At 36.2% G+C, this 14,678-nt stretch overlaps 1 protein-coding gene across 1 annotated transcript; it reads left to right on the top strand.

Annotated features, from left to right (window-relative positions):
• Positions 1-8,086: 8,086 nt before the first annotated feature.
• LOC104280384 (integrin beta-like protein 1) lies at positions 8,087-14,384 on the top strand (the record flags this gene model as incomplete). Its single annotated transcript, XM_009878016.1, has 3 exons — positions 8,087-8,126; positions 10,777-10,899; positions 14,244-14,384. Coding segments are annotated over exons 1-3 (304 nt in total), but the record flags the coding sequence as incomplete, so codon positions are not given.
• Between the last annotated feature and the right edge of the window lie 294 nt (positions 14,385-14,678).

Genomic DNA, 14,678 nt, shown 5'->3' on the forward strand with positions numbered 1-14,678 from the left:
ATGAGAGCACATTACTTTCAGATCATGTATAATGATGATGCAAACTCTCTTTTCTTAAAATATTCTCCTGCAAATGCTAATACTTTTCATTTCCAAGTTTAGCAATAGTACTTTAAAATCAACTTATTTGTGCAGCTTGTATAGGGATATGATTAGAAGATTTTAAAACTGCTGTATTCACATTGACTCAAACGATGGAGAACACACTAAAATGTTAAGTTTGTAACCTCAACATGAAACAAAGATGTAATTGCTATAAATAATATTGTCATAAATAATATCTGTTATATCTGTTGGTTTTAATACCTGAAAATTAAATCAGCAGTCATGCCCTCACACTTGCTTCTGGCATATTTTTTTATATGTTAATGTGGGTTCTGACTGATTTGCTCTTTTTAGAATACATTGAATATTTGTTTACTAAACCGTTGTGCTAAGCATAACACATGCCATAACAAGTGCAATAGGATTTTTATTTTTATTTTTCACTTTACCGACTAGAGAGTCTTTCTTTAAGAAGTATATACAGTAGTTTGGTTTACTTTTATCTGTACCTCAGTTGGCATTGTGATCTACACCTTTTCCGATGTTTTCCGTGTTAAAGTGCAGCTGGTAGTAACTAAATTGAGATAACTTGTCACCATTTTTTTGTTTTAACTCTGAAAATTCATTTCAGAAGGGAATCCAAGTAATACTGCTGAGAGGCAAACTTTGTTACAGACCTTGTGTGCTCTTGTCACAGTGGCTTAGTCACTCTCTCAGGCTGCCCGAAGGCCAGTGCTGAATGTTTGTATCTCTTATTCTGGGCTACTTCAAAGTCTGGAGATCCTAAATAAACACAGAGGTGTTGGCTTAGTGTAAGAACATCTGAGTTCAAGGATTTTTGTGTTTTTAATAGCCTTTTGAGAAATAAATATGCATCTTTTCCTCCCTAAAGGAATCTGGGCTTACTGTATTGCTTGGAAAACCTCTGATGCTGTTCTTATCAGGGTTGGATTTGTTGCCGAAGCGGTTTCTATGGCAAAATTGGTGTGAAATGTTCTACTATTGTTCCGTGGCCATCTTCGGTCAAATTTCCTCATGTCTTCTCTGAGAGTTATTTCTAAATTCAAATCAGTCCCCTTAACCAGTGTATAGTTGAGCCTCAGTGTCAGCGTAGCGAGACAAAACGCAACACATTCAGTGGTATGATTCTGTGAGTGACTGGGATGTGAAGGAGCCAGCATTTCTGGAAAACCCCAGCATTGCTGAACCTAATTTCAGCCGGGGCAGAACCCCTAGGGTATACTGAAAAGATCTGGGAGACATCTGGCTTTCGTCAGAGGTAGCACAATATGAACTGTCAAGAGCTCAGCCTCAAAGAGAGATTCACCAGAAGCATACTGACGTAGAAAAAAAATGATACCAACTTTTTTTTTCAGAAACTACAACTCCAACAGTTCTGAACAGAAGAGACTCAGAGATATGCTTCAGCTGAATTCAAGGCATAGTTATTGAGAATCTCAAACTCAGATTAAAAGAATAGGCCATTTTGGTCATCTTATCCTAGTGTAAAGTGAAATGTTTCCACTAGCTTTACATTGGTGTAAAGCAGCAGAATCTGCTTCACTAACTACAGGTTAAAATGTCATCCAGTTGGAAAGAACTATTAAAAACATCTTCACTGTGCTGGTCTAGGTTAAAACTGCAGAAAAAATATTTTAATTTTTTACTTTCCCACAATTTTCAACTCTTTCAACTCAATCATCTTTCTTATCTAACATCCCAATTTAAAGTGGGAATCCACAACAAGAAGTTCTTCATATTTCTTCACCTATTTCATGAAGTGTTTTTTAGATTTCAAAAGCACTTCATGAATCACTCCGTGGTTGCTGAAAATGAATAGTAATGAGCCCAATTCAATTATCATGCCAGCTGCTGATTTCCTTCTGATGGCCGACTTCATGCTATAGAGAGAAATCCTTATACTAAATCACAATTTGATTGTGATTGATTCCATCACAATTTAAAAAGAACTGCCCTCAATTGTGTTCTTACATGGGATAATTGGGCTTTAGTTATCAAAAATAAGTGACAGCGAGGACATCTGAGTGTATTTTCTACTCCAATAAGAGACTTCTTATGTAGTGAGAGTTACCGTGCTATAACTAATGCTGCACAACCACATATTCTACCAAAGACAGTATCTCCAATAGTGTTGTTTTAATGAACCGAGTATAACTTAAGAGCTTGGTCCTTGCAATTTAACAAGCAAATGATTATATTTTTACAGCTGACCCTGCACAGGGAGTGCTCTTTTCATCTTACTGAGAAAAAAGATGAATGTAATTTCAAAGATACCACATTGCCTCATTTTGTTTGTATTTTTTTTTAAAAAAACTATCTCTAATCATAAATAACACCTGAAAGCTCTCAAACACCAAGAAATTTGTCCTTACTAAAGCTTCTATGACAAGCTCATCTCTTGGAGCCCTAGTATTGTCCTGTGCCAGAGGTTATCCATAAAATGAAAGATTCAAGAGTTGAACTCAGTCACCTTTCTTTCAATTCAAGGTCTTAACCCCAAGATCTGTCTTATATTTTCTGCTAAATGTTCCTAAGGAGTCTGCATGTTTTGTGGACCACCATTGCTCTGGACCAACCGCATCCTGGGATGTATCAAGAGAAGCATAGCCAGCAGATCAAGAGAGGTGATTCTTCCCCTTTACTCTGCTCTTGTGAGACCCCACCTCAAATACTGCATCCAGTTCTGGTGCCCCCACCATAAGAGGGACATGGATCAGTTGGAGTGTGTTCAGAGGAGGGCCACAAAGATGATCCAGGGGCTGGAGCACCTCTGCTATGAGGACAGGCTGCAGGAGCTGGGATTGTTCAGTCTCGAAAAGAGAAGACTTTGGGTGGACCTAATAGCTGCCTTCCAATACCTGAAGGGAACCTACAGGAAGGCTGAGGAGGGACTCTTTACAAGAGTGTCCGCTGATAGGACAAGGGGAAATGGGTTTAAGTTGAAGGAGAATAGATTTAGATTGGACCTTAGGAAGAAATTCTTCAGCATGAGGGCGGCAAGACTTTGGAATAAATTGCCCGGAGATGTTGTGGCTGCCCCCTCCCTGGAGGTGTTCAAGGCCAAGTTGGACAGAGCCTTGAGTAGCCTGATCTAGTTGAGAGACGTCCCTGCCCATGACAGGGAGGTTGGATTAGATTATCTCTCAGGTCCCTTCCAGCCTATGCCATTCTATGATTCTATGACATATAGGCATGCATACATTCACTCGTGGTCTTAGGTGGCCAAAACACGTTAGGTAACAAAACAAGTAATTTGATTTTGCTTTGCATTGCTTGTGGAAAATTTAACCACTAAGATGTAGCAGAGCTTTCAGCCATAGTGAACATTAGTATGAAATAAAAAAATCAACCTAAGCTGATAGAAAGGTGGAGACAATCTTTTCCAGTGGGAGGCACAGAAATAGGAGTAGCAGTGTTAAATGCTACGATTTCTGTAGGCGCATAGAAATGGAAGCAATGTTCAGAATCAGTTTCTGGTTTGCCCAATATTTATCTAATATAATTGTTTTCATAAACTGATGGAGTTCAACCTACAACTGAGCCGATACCTTTATCTTTTTTTAATTCAGACTATGCCAGAATATTTAAAACATGGCACAGATTATCATATAGATAAGTGAAGCAAAAGAAAATAAATGAAAAAAGTCTTTATTTGCATGCATACAAATCTACTGTTGCACCAAACTTCAAAGTCCCACTAGTTAAGTCCATGTATCCTATTCAATCACTGTATGCTTCCCAGTAGTCTAGTGAAGAAAGACAGCCAAGCTCTGAGGACTATTCAGCCCACACAGGACCTGAGTCACTCTGCAGAAATGCCTGTCTCTCATGATGGATTACAGATAGATCCCAGAGAAATCAGGCTTCCAAATTACTGCCTTGAATACATACATATGAGATGAGGATTCAGAATGTTTTGTCAGAGGTTTCACCTTTGTGTCTTTCCTCTTGGACCTACAGGTATGCAAACATGTAGCAGAAAAACATTTTTAGAATGTGCTTGGAATGAAGTTGAGAGTTGAAGGGCAAAAGCACCTGATCAGAGCCAAATAGCTGGTTTTAATTACCATCTTTCAGCTGAGATGATTTAATTCCCTGCCTATTGCAGCTTTACAAGTGGCTAAAATTCTACAAGTGATTTCTCTGGAAAACTTGACTCATTCTTCTGAAGTTCAGAGACCTAATAGTAATTTTCCATCATAAACTGGACCGTTGTCCACTTTACATACATCGTGTGTTGCATTTCACAATCAGGTTTTCTACCATTTTCTGTCCCTCCTGATATGTCTTCAATGAGTACATCTCAGACTCTTCAGCTAAAGACTTCATCACTCCATCTTTCCAGTGCTGACACGAGTATCCACTCAGGCTTTTCTTGTTTCCAACTGGAGAGGCCTTAGCCTCTGGCCTCTCTTCCTTGGCCCTGATATGTGACACTGTGCTCTGTATTTCTAGTTTCAATCCACTATAATCACTTCAGTCCTTCAGACTGTCAGTCCATCTTCACATTTCTACAGGTTACAGATTTGTGTCAGGGGCAAATGTTGTTAGCGTACTCTGAATTTTTGTATCAGTATCAGTAAAACACATTTGGTTCCAAAACCATCCTTTGAAACACCATTAGTAATCCGATTTCTATCCCATTAATATCCCTTTTGGTGCTAATGTTGTTCCCTTCCATTAAACCAGGTTGTGATTCATCTACATTTTTGGAGTACCTTATCCATAATAATTTTTTTTTTCTGGAGTGATATTGTATCAAACATATATGACTGTATCAGCTAAGTTTCATGTGTTTCTCTTCTTAAAACATCAGTTATCTTATAAAGGGAGATGCCAGGTTAATTTGGTGTAGTGACAGTCTATTTTGGGATAAAGCTTTTATTCATTATACCCCATTATTCATTACCTCAATGTTTCTAGCTATGCAGTGTTTCATAGTTTGTTTCAAATCTTCGCACAGTTCATGAGGTCAGAGCCACTTGTTTTTATGTTGCTTGGATCATGTACATCCCTTTTTTCTAAAAGAAAAAGAATAGGTTTTTTTATTTTTCAGACATTTGATTGCCAGCCTGATAGTTTCATTAGAAGTCTTTGTTATTATATTGGCCTTTCTTGTGCAAGTATTGTTAAGTACTCTCGAGTGGAGTTTATGGGATCTCACTCTTGGTCTAGACACTTTCTTAAAAACAGTTTTATGTCTTTGTTTTGTTCTCAGATGAGTAATTTTCATATCCATAGTCTGTATCATTAGTCATACTGCATTTGCTAGTGTAGTCAACATCCCCATATTAATTTTGTGACTGTCTGTAAATTATCTTTAGTCCTAACTGCTTTTTTCTGCTTGTTGAAAGCACTCTTTTTCCTGTTGTCTTTTTATCTGGATGATGAAAGTACATTAAAGTCCTTGCAATTTTGCAAGATCTGACCCTGCCTAACATTTTCTCTTCTCATTTCCTCCATATACTTTCTGATGTCTGCCAGTTTTCCTTCCATATTAGTTTTATTTCACACCCTATGAGCTTTCTGCATACTCCAGAAACACTCTGAGGTGACTGCTCATCTAGTTAGAAATGGAGTCCTTTGTTATAAAAGGTTTTTCTGCATGTTTGAGTCTGCTTTTTTTTTCACAGCCCACACTCACAGTGCTAAAGGACTTCTAGCACTTCCTTGTCTCTTCATTATGTCCCTTATTTGCTGATGTTATTAAAAGGAGACTCTGATTTATTTATGTTTAGCATTTATTCCTATTATAGCCATTTTTTAAAAAAAGAATGAATGTGTTATCACTTGCTCTGAGTCCAGGTGAAAATCATTAATACAATCTTACCAATTCATATTAATTAACTTACTTACGGTTTCTTTCAGTTGCATGCAAGATATATTCCATTATTTCTCTCAGTTTAATTTCATTAATTTCATTTTTTTTTTGTATTTTCCTGTTAAATAAAACCAATAAACTGCTCTGTATGTCTACAGTCATGGAAGTCTTTTATCCGTTTTCTTTAAGCAGGCTGTTATGGATTTTAAGTGAAATTATCTTTTTTCCTTTATTCACCATATGCTAGGTTATTGCATCTCTAACTGAGAGGTTAGTGCTGCTGGACCATAAGTACTAACCAGCACTGGCTTCAGCTTTACTCGGTCATTCAGTCATGAAAACAGGAAAATCAGCCCTCCTTTCATTAGAGCATATTTTCTTCAACAGCAAATATGAAATTGTCAAAGAGTGTCTAACACGGAGAATGCAAAATCGTTATGATTAGTAATCCCTGATAGGAAGGAAAATACAGGAAGATGGTTATGTTTTGTCTTCATTTTTTTAAGCTACCCTAGAACTTATTCCCATTTTTGAGAATGGCTTATCCTGTCACCTGTTAGTGAAGCAGAGTAATCACAAGAGTAGCTTTTTATAATATATTTTATATATTCCTGTTTTTTTTCCTTTTTTTTTTTTACCCAATAGAGTGTTATTCAGCATTTTTAAAGATAACAACGCCTATTTTAAACAAGAACTAACATGATTCTCTCGTATGTTTTTGAACTATGTTTTATTTTTTAGCTATTGAACTCTATCTTGTCTTAGGACCATCCTGGAAGGCAAACAAAATTTTACTGAGCACCAAAATTATTCATTTTTCTCATTAAAATTTTCTACTTACAATAGTTATTTAAATTCCTTCCTATTGGCAGCAGACTAGGCTTGTATTCTCAGGCAGTTGACTCTAACTGCAGGCAACAGATGCATTTAAAATAGACTGAAATAAGATTCTATTTTTTCTTCTACATGTAGTGATTGGAAGGGAATCTTCTATCAATCAGATTAACATGCAAGTGGTATTTATTTTAAAATTGAATATTCTAGTTTAAAAGATTTGCAATTGTTTTCACAGTTACTATCTAAACTTGTAAAGGAATGCTAAAGAATTAACTGATAGAAATTTGCACCTGGAATTTAGCGTGGAACATGATACTTAATGTGCAACCTAAACAGTGTAAATTCATCTTTATGTATTTTTGCAAGAAAACTAAAGATTTTTTTAAACTAAAATTTCCTTAGTCTTATAATTCTTCATGCTATTAGGCATACTACAAAATTGAGGCATTGTATTATTAAACTGATAGAAGACTAAGCATGCAGTGTCCCAATAGACTGAACATCTGTGTTGATTCTTTAAGATACTTCACACTCGGCAAAGAATGAAAAGTAAATAGAGTTCTATGAGTATCAAAATACACTACGTTGCCAATATTATGTCAATATTTAAAGACAAATTTCAGTTTTGCAGCAGCAGCCAAGTAGAGTCTTAGTGGGTGGGAGAGGGCTGGAGAAAGCAGTAGCCAGAGGAGGCATCAGGAAGAAGGATTTACACTTTCAGTAGAGGCCTCTGCTGCATGAGGAAGTGGCTGGTAACCTTCTGTAGCTGGTCCTCCCCATGCTCCTTTTCAGAGTTTGTACCTTAATAGCTAATCCTGTGTCCTCTGGCTGCGGTTTCTAAATATTCTTCAACTACAGCTGGCCAAGGAGGCAAATGGAATCTCTGCACTTGGAGTTTGATATGTTAATAGGAGTTAACAGTGGGCAAATATGTGAAGGAGAAAGAGGTGAAAGTAGTAAGAAAGCCCATTTTTCTTACAGGATGTTTTAGTTCTTCCTTCTTCAGATAAAAATTCATATGTAGACCTATCAAAATTACATGCATTAGATTTGAAAGTCATGGCAATTTCAGGTGTATTTAAGAAGATATTTATTCATTTCCACTTTTAATTGCTTATGAACTATGTTAAGTGAATCTGTTAATCATGGTCATTTAAAACTATAATTGATGGTATTTAATTTAAAAGCCGGATTAGAAAACATCACTTTCTGAATGAAAAAAAGAACTTGACACGCTCTTTCCTTCCATTGCTAGGCCACGGTAAGTGCGACTGTGGGAAGTGCAAATGTGATGAAGGCTGGTATGGTGAAGCTTGTCAGTATCCAACTACTTGCAATCTTACACGGAAGAAAAGCAATGAAATGTGCAAGAATTCTCAAGATATCATCTGTTCTGGTGCAGGTAAGGTGCCTTTTGTTGCTTTTGTTGGCTTGATGTTCTCCCTTTGTTATCTTGTGAATCACTGTAATTTCTTTTCTAATTGGAAATTTTGTAGAGTGTGTTTCAAGAGATTGAGAAATAACAGTATGTATACTAAAATGCTTATTTTTCCTACAGGCCTATTCCTGTGCCTGTGATGTGCACAGATTCAGAATGGCTACTTTAGTACTTTAGTTTATCCATATTTATTTTAGGCTGATGAAACTGCAGCTGTGACATGCATTTTGCCCATCAAAAGGTTATGGCAATGGTTTTAACAGAGAAAGTGACATTTTTTTTTTTTCTGTTTGTTTTTATAGCATGCAGAAATGGCATTTGCATATATTTTCCCAGGACATTTACAGCTGTACAGTTTTTTGAGATACTTCTGAGCTGTAACAATTATTAAAAACAGTTGAGGAAGATCTGCTGAATCACTTTAATGGGGTACTTCGGTCTTCACTTTTCTGATTTGGTAACTCTCTTTTCTCAAATTCTTTATAACTCATCCTGACTTAGATAGGAAGTCCTTTCCTTAAAAAAAAAGGTCAGGGGAAAAAGAAACAGCCTTTAGAAGACTTCACTGCAAAACGGTAACATTTTGAAGGGCATTTGCTACCAGTCAAGGCTTGAGACCAGAAACTGTCTTCCAGTTATTCCATTGCTCACTGAGAAAGAATGTTTCAAGAACCCTGCTTCTGCTCACTATTGCTGGCCTTTCTCTCTGTGTCCATATATTTTCATACGAATAAATTTCTCACAAGCTACTTGCTGACATGAGCAAAGAACCCAAGGGATTTGTAAGACTTCCTACGGAGAAGCTAGACTTTCACAACAGGTTGTGAAACCAATTTAACATAAAATTTTGAGCATATAGTAAATTTTGAGCACTGAGTAAATGATGCATTTCATTTATGACAATAATGCATATTATATGAAACTCATGATTGTTTGACTAGTAAATGAGAGACACCTAAATGACTCTTAGAAATAAGCATAGTTCATTGTGATCAGTTGAAGTACATAAACAAGAATATTAAGAGTTTTTTTCTCTTTATTCTCTTGGCTAGAAGTGGTCTCAGTCTATCACTGAGTCTTCCTAAGAAAACCGACGTAGCTGAACAACCGCTAAAAATGTGTGTGGGGGGGAGTGCTTGTGAGATCAGGAAGAGAATAAATGCTTTCAGTTTTGCTGGTATTAAATAGGACAGGAATTCCAATGAGACTGTCTGTAGAGTTTGGGGTAACTGATGGGCTGTACATGCTCTAGCCATGGCTGTAGCCATTTTGCCTGAATGAGATTGTCTGTTGATCTAGTGCCAACGTTGAGTTTGGGATCTGAGCTCCGTGTTTTAATTGCCAATAAAAAATTGCAAGGGATGACATGAGTTGTTGCAGAAACAATCCTCTGCTGTCACATAGCTAACCATCGTTTGTAATTATTTTAATGAACCAATCAATATGCACTTAAAATTTAACTTTTCTGACTTAACTGTTCCTAATCATGTCAGAGCAACTAGGGCATCCTACCTAAACTGCTATTCTCTACGTAAGCACATTTCCTGTTGTGTTTTATGTTGTGAGAAAAAACATCTCTACCCTTCCAAAGCATTTGGGGGTCCTGAGGGTTCTTGCACTGAGAGACAATCTTGGGCAGACCTGTGTTCTCAGACCACTCGCTGGTCTGACAGAGGTAAATCTCATTTTATTTGTGACAAATCAGCAAGTGTCATTATAGCTTTTAACATTCTTGCAAGGTTTCTTTTCAGAGACATCACTCAGAACAGAAGAAAAATGAACCCTAAAAGCTTAAAGTTAGATTGGGTCTAAGTCCTAAAATAACAAGATATTATTATAGAGTTTTCTACAATTCTTCAAATAAATGAAATTACTTGTAATGCAGACATCAATAGCATTGGAAAAACATGCACTTTGCAGTAAAATTGTTGATATGCTACTGTAATACTTAGAGCTTGTTTAATAGTGCTATGAATGTATTTCTCTGCAATTAGCTCATCTGTTGTATTGCTGTGGTAATTGCTTTCTAGTCTGAGTCCTTTTTTCCTGACACCTAATCATAAGGTCTTCATGCAGATGTTCCTCACCAATGTTTCCCTCCTTTGATGCCTGGCTTTTTTTCCAAGGCTATACTTACCGAATCCTAATCCTCAGATGAAAGCTGTGGAAAAAGGGACCAGAGACTAGGGTGCAAAGGAACTTTGTGAATTTAGGCAGACATATTTCCAGGCCCTCAGTAGGCATGTTTGTTACTCTCATGTAGCATGGCTGTGGAACTAGAGAAAACCAGGCTTCATTCTTGAGAAGATGACTATGTTAAATATTGTCCTGTCAGTAGGCAAAGTATTTTGGAAGCTGGCTTCATACCTTGGTTGTATGAAGTCAGACAGACAATTCTAGAAGTGAATTTTATTTAGGAAAACATGATGCTTCTTATTAAAAATCAGCACTTGAATGCTGAGATTAATTTTTTTGTTGATATGGATTTTTTCTGTGTCTGTCTTCATTTGGTCTTTAGATTTCAGCCTTCTTGGAAATAAAATATGTACCCCATGGAGTAATGAAACTCTTTCCATAAACTTCAGTCACTGAGTACTGTCTTAAATGTTTACAGGCACATGTCAGTGTGGCAGGTGTAAATGTGCAAACTCGGAAGGAAATGGACTAGTCTATGGTAAATTTTGTGAATGTGATGACAGAGAATGCATAGATGATGAGACGGAAGAGATTTGTACAGGTATGTATTTTAGTGAGTACCAGAAGGATGATGACGATAAATAGACAATGTTATAAAATCATTTAGTTGCATAGAAATACAGAGTGTCTTTACTGAATGTATGATGTAAAATAAAAGTAACTCTATTAGCAAGAATTTAGCACACAGATTGTAAGTGGGAATTTCAGATTCAAAAATGAGCTAAACGAGGTTAAACAGTGAAGAAATCTTATGACCTCCTCTTTTTGGAAGAACTGCAAAGAGGATTATACAGGGTAATTTGTTAAGGGAATTCATGGATAAGAAATCTGAATTCTTTATTGCATAGAAAAGAGCAAGATGGAAGACACAGAATAAAACAAAAGAAAAAATAAAAATAGATTATTAAGTCTTTTTGTCAAGGAAGCAAAAATTAAAAAGAACAAGAATAAATGTAGGATGAGAACTAAGAAGCATTTCAGGAGATAAAAAGAGAAAAGAATGAATGAAGAAGAGTTTAAACTGTGATAAGAAAGGGAAGAGAATAAGATGGAATGAACTCTGCTGATATGTAGATAAACAAAGTTCAAATTGTGTTTTCATTTCATCATAAGGTAGGAATGTGGCAGTTAAATATTGTGCAATACTCAACATTTACGGCATTATAAATGCTGTTGCCTATATTACTAGGGAGGCTTGTCCTTGAGCTGGAAGGCGTGTGTATGCATATAGAAGGGTTCAGAATTCCTCTCAGAATATTCATACTGATAGTAGTGCTTGCTCTGAGTGTGTGTATAGAGAGAGAGAGTACTTGTGTAAAATAGCTGTATCTGTCTTTATCCCTACACAGAGAAGAAAATCAGATTTATTTAAGTGCCTTTGATGGCAAAAAGAACTTTTTTTTTCATTGCATAAGATTAGATAGGGATTTTAAATGAGGTTAAACAGAATGGTCCTCTGAAATCCAAATAGAGGAGTAGAGTAGAATATTTCCAGTAATTGCCTAGAATAAAATGAATGAAGGGTAATAATTTTTATGTGCCAATGATTCCATTAGTATTTATTTTCTTGTAACTATTACGTGTTCCAGTAAAGTTTCCTCCTGCTGTTTTTGTCAGGTTTTCTTCCCCACCTGTGTTGTTGCTGGTTTATATTGTTAGTTTTTTTGTAGCTTTTATTTCCCTTATTTTATCCAGTGGTGCCATATTCCAAAAGAGACCGGCTGCATCTCTGTAAAAAAATGATTTTACGTGCGTGCAGAAATCAAAGTGTGCTGATATAAAGGGACAAAAATGTGCTGGTAGATTCAAGTCCCTAAGGTTTGTGATTCATCAGTAGAAAAGCCCTGATACCATATGTAAGATTTGGAGACTTCTAAAATAAATGTAAACTATAGACTAATAGTGTGCTTGACATAGCTTATTGTAGGCTGAAAAGTTTATTCGTGTAGGTTGTGAGTGTTAGATTTTGCTTTGCTTTCTAACAAACTTCCACAAACCTCTAACTATATGTTGAACCAGGCCTCATGCAGAAAAAATGCACGGTATGTGAACAGAAGGTCAAAAGTACATAATTTCATCACAGGAAAAGCAAACCCCACATGCAAAATCTGGTTATTGCTCCTCTTCCCATCCTTATGTCTCCTTCAATATCCTCCATGAAGTCTTTCCTTCTACAGGGTTTCCACCACAGGAATCATTTAGGGTTTTTATGAAGTGATAAAAGTGTGTTCCAGCCTGGTTCTGCTGAGCTAGAAATGGTCCCTGGATACTCTCCACAGACAGGGTGAACCTAATCGATGCCTATTGTACTTCCACAGTTTGAGGAGCACCTGCTTAGTTGCCCTTGAAGGTATAGACAGGTCTTGAAGATTTTAATTGTCTTCAAGGAAAGCCAAATCAGGAGGATCAAACTTGTGAAAAAACAAACACCCATGTTTATAATGCATACAATGCCATGCTGATTTGGAAAACATGCCCTTTAATCTCTGCACAAGGAGACTGCATTTTTCAAGCAAACTAGTTCTTAGATAGGGCAGAGTTGCAAAGATCTGCTCAGCTTTTCCACCCTCAGCTGGATTTTCATCAGTCAGTTTTTATCTGAGGTTGCATAAACTTCGGAATCAGGTTGCAGCTTATTCTTAATGAAGTATCATGATTTCTAGCAACTTAAATTCTCATCCTGATCCTTTTTATCCAAGGCTTTTTTGCTCTAATGTAGTGATTTTGTTTTCAGTCAGGAGCAAGAGGCAGTGGCAAACTGTATAATTTGATTCATATTTATTTAAGGAATGTAGAAGTGTGAGTGAAGAATCAAATGGTGATGTTTTAATCTGCAAAAATGGCCAGTAGATCGATTTAATTTACCTTTTCGCCATTTTTATTTCTTTTTCACTGTTCAGGAGCAACCTTTTTGGTAATAAGTATTAATTTAGACTGTCTTTGCTATTTAGTTATCTAAGTAATAAGATATTTGTATCTTCTATTATTTTTGACATGCAACCAAACAATTGTAATGAAAATTCCATGTGTAATTGTAAAAACAGGATAAAAATGGTATTCCACAGGACTAAATTTGTGCTCTTAGAGTCAAGGATATCAGTTGACCAGACTGTAATAGAATGACTAAGTCTATTAAACCGAGAAGGAACAAAGGGCAAGATCTTGACTTGATCCTTCAAGATTAGCAATAATTTCAGCTGCTTATTTTAAAAGTTTTGTGCCATTCAAGCACATGGAAGAAGTGTCTTAATGTTCAGGGCCTCGTTTCATCAAGCCTCAGATGACCTGACTATCTGTTAGGGAGATGTATGGTTTGTTAAATGAACGTCTAAAAGTTTCATTTTATTAATTCTTATCTTTCATGAACTGGTTTATCCATGTTCAAAAATCTTCTTAACAGGTAAGAAGGGAAATCATATACAATATAGATAATTTTTAGTAATTCAAGGCTGCTCTTCTGGAATTATCTGAGGATTCAAAACCACGCAATGCTTTCTTTGGTATGCAAAGTGTGGTGGGCAAGGGTCTTCTATTTAACATTTAAAATTGTGTTTAAATTTTAATTGTTGCATTTACCATATTCCAAATTTACCTACAAAGTTTCAGAAATTGAGCTTAGAAAATTATAAATATTGATGTTATTTTCATAGTGTTATTGATTAGATTTAGTCTGTGATTAAAAGACAACAGGTTCTAAAGTATCCTTGGGAAAAAAACATAATTCAGATAACCTTTATCTTATGTAGGCATATATGGTTTATAAATTGTTCCTATTCTGAGTCTGTCACTAGAAGTTTTTAAAATAAAAGATCAAAACAGTTAAATTGTTAATGCCTTTTAAAAATTTGCCTTTTTCTCACTGTATAAAATTTGTTTTGGCTTAAGGCCATGGAAAGTGTTACTGTGGAAACTGTTACTGTGAGGCTGGTTGGCATGGAGATAAATGTGAATTCCAGTGTGACATCACCCCCTGGGAGATCAAGAAAAGATGCACATCTCCAGATGGCAAAATCTGCAGCAACAGAGGTGTGTCATTTGCCTGTTCCTTCTACCCATATTTATATATCTTGCTTTTATTTCACGGTATACGTTTTCTTCAGTAGGATCTGGATTGTGTTTGCTGACAGTTCCTAATTTGTTCTCACTTATTTCAAATATATTTTTCCAGATGAGTGGGTACATACCTGTGTTTAGGTATAAACTTACAAATCTACACTCATTTTTTGGTTAAGTTGACCCAAGTTCTTCTTCATTTTCGGAGTTAGGCTGAGCAGGATAATTTTTTAGTATATCTGCTGGAGGCCTGTATCTAGTGGGGTC

The sequence above is a fragment of the Apaloderma vittatum genome, unplaced genomic scaffold (genome assembly GCF_000703405.1).
Source record: "Apaloderma vittatum isolate BGI_N311 unplaced genomic scaffold, ASM70340v1 scaffold8881, whole genome shotgun sequence".
Taxonomy (NCBI): domain Eukaryota; kingdom Metazoa; phylum Chordata; class Aves; order Trogoniformes; family Trogonidae; genus Apaloderma; species Apaloderma vittatum.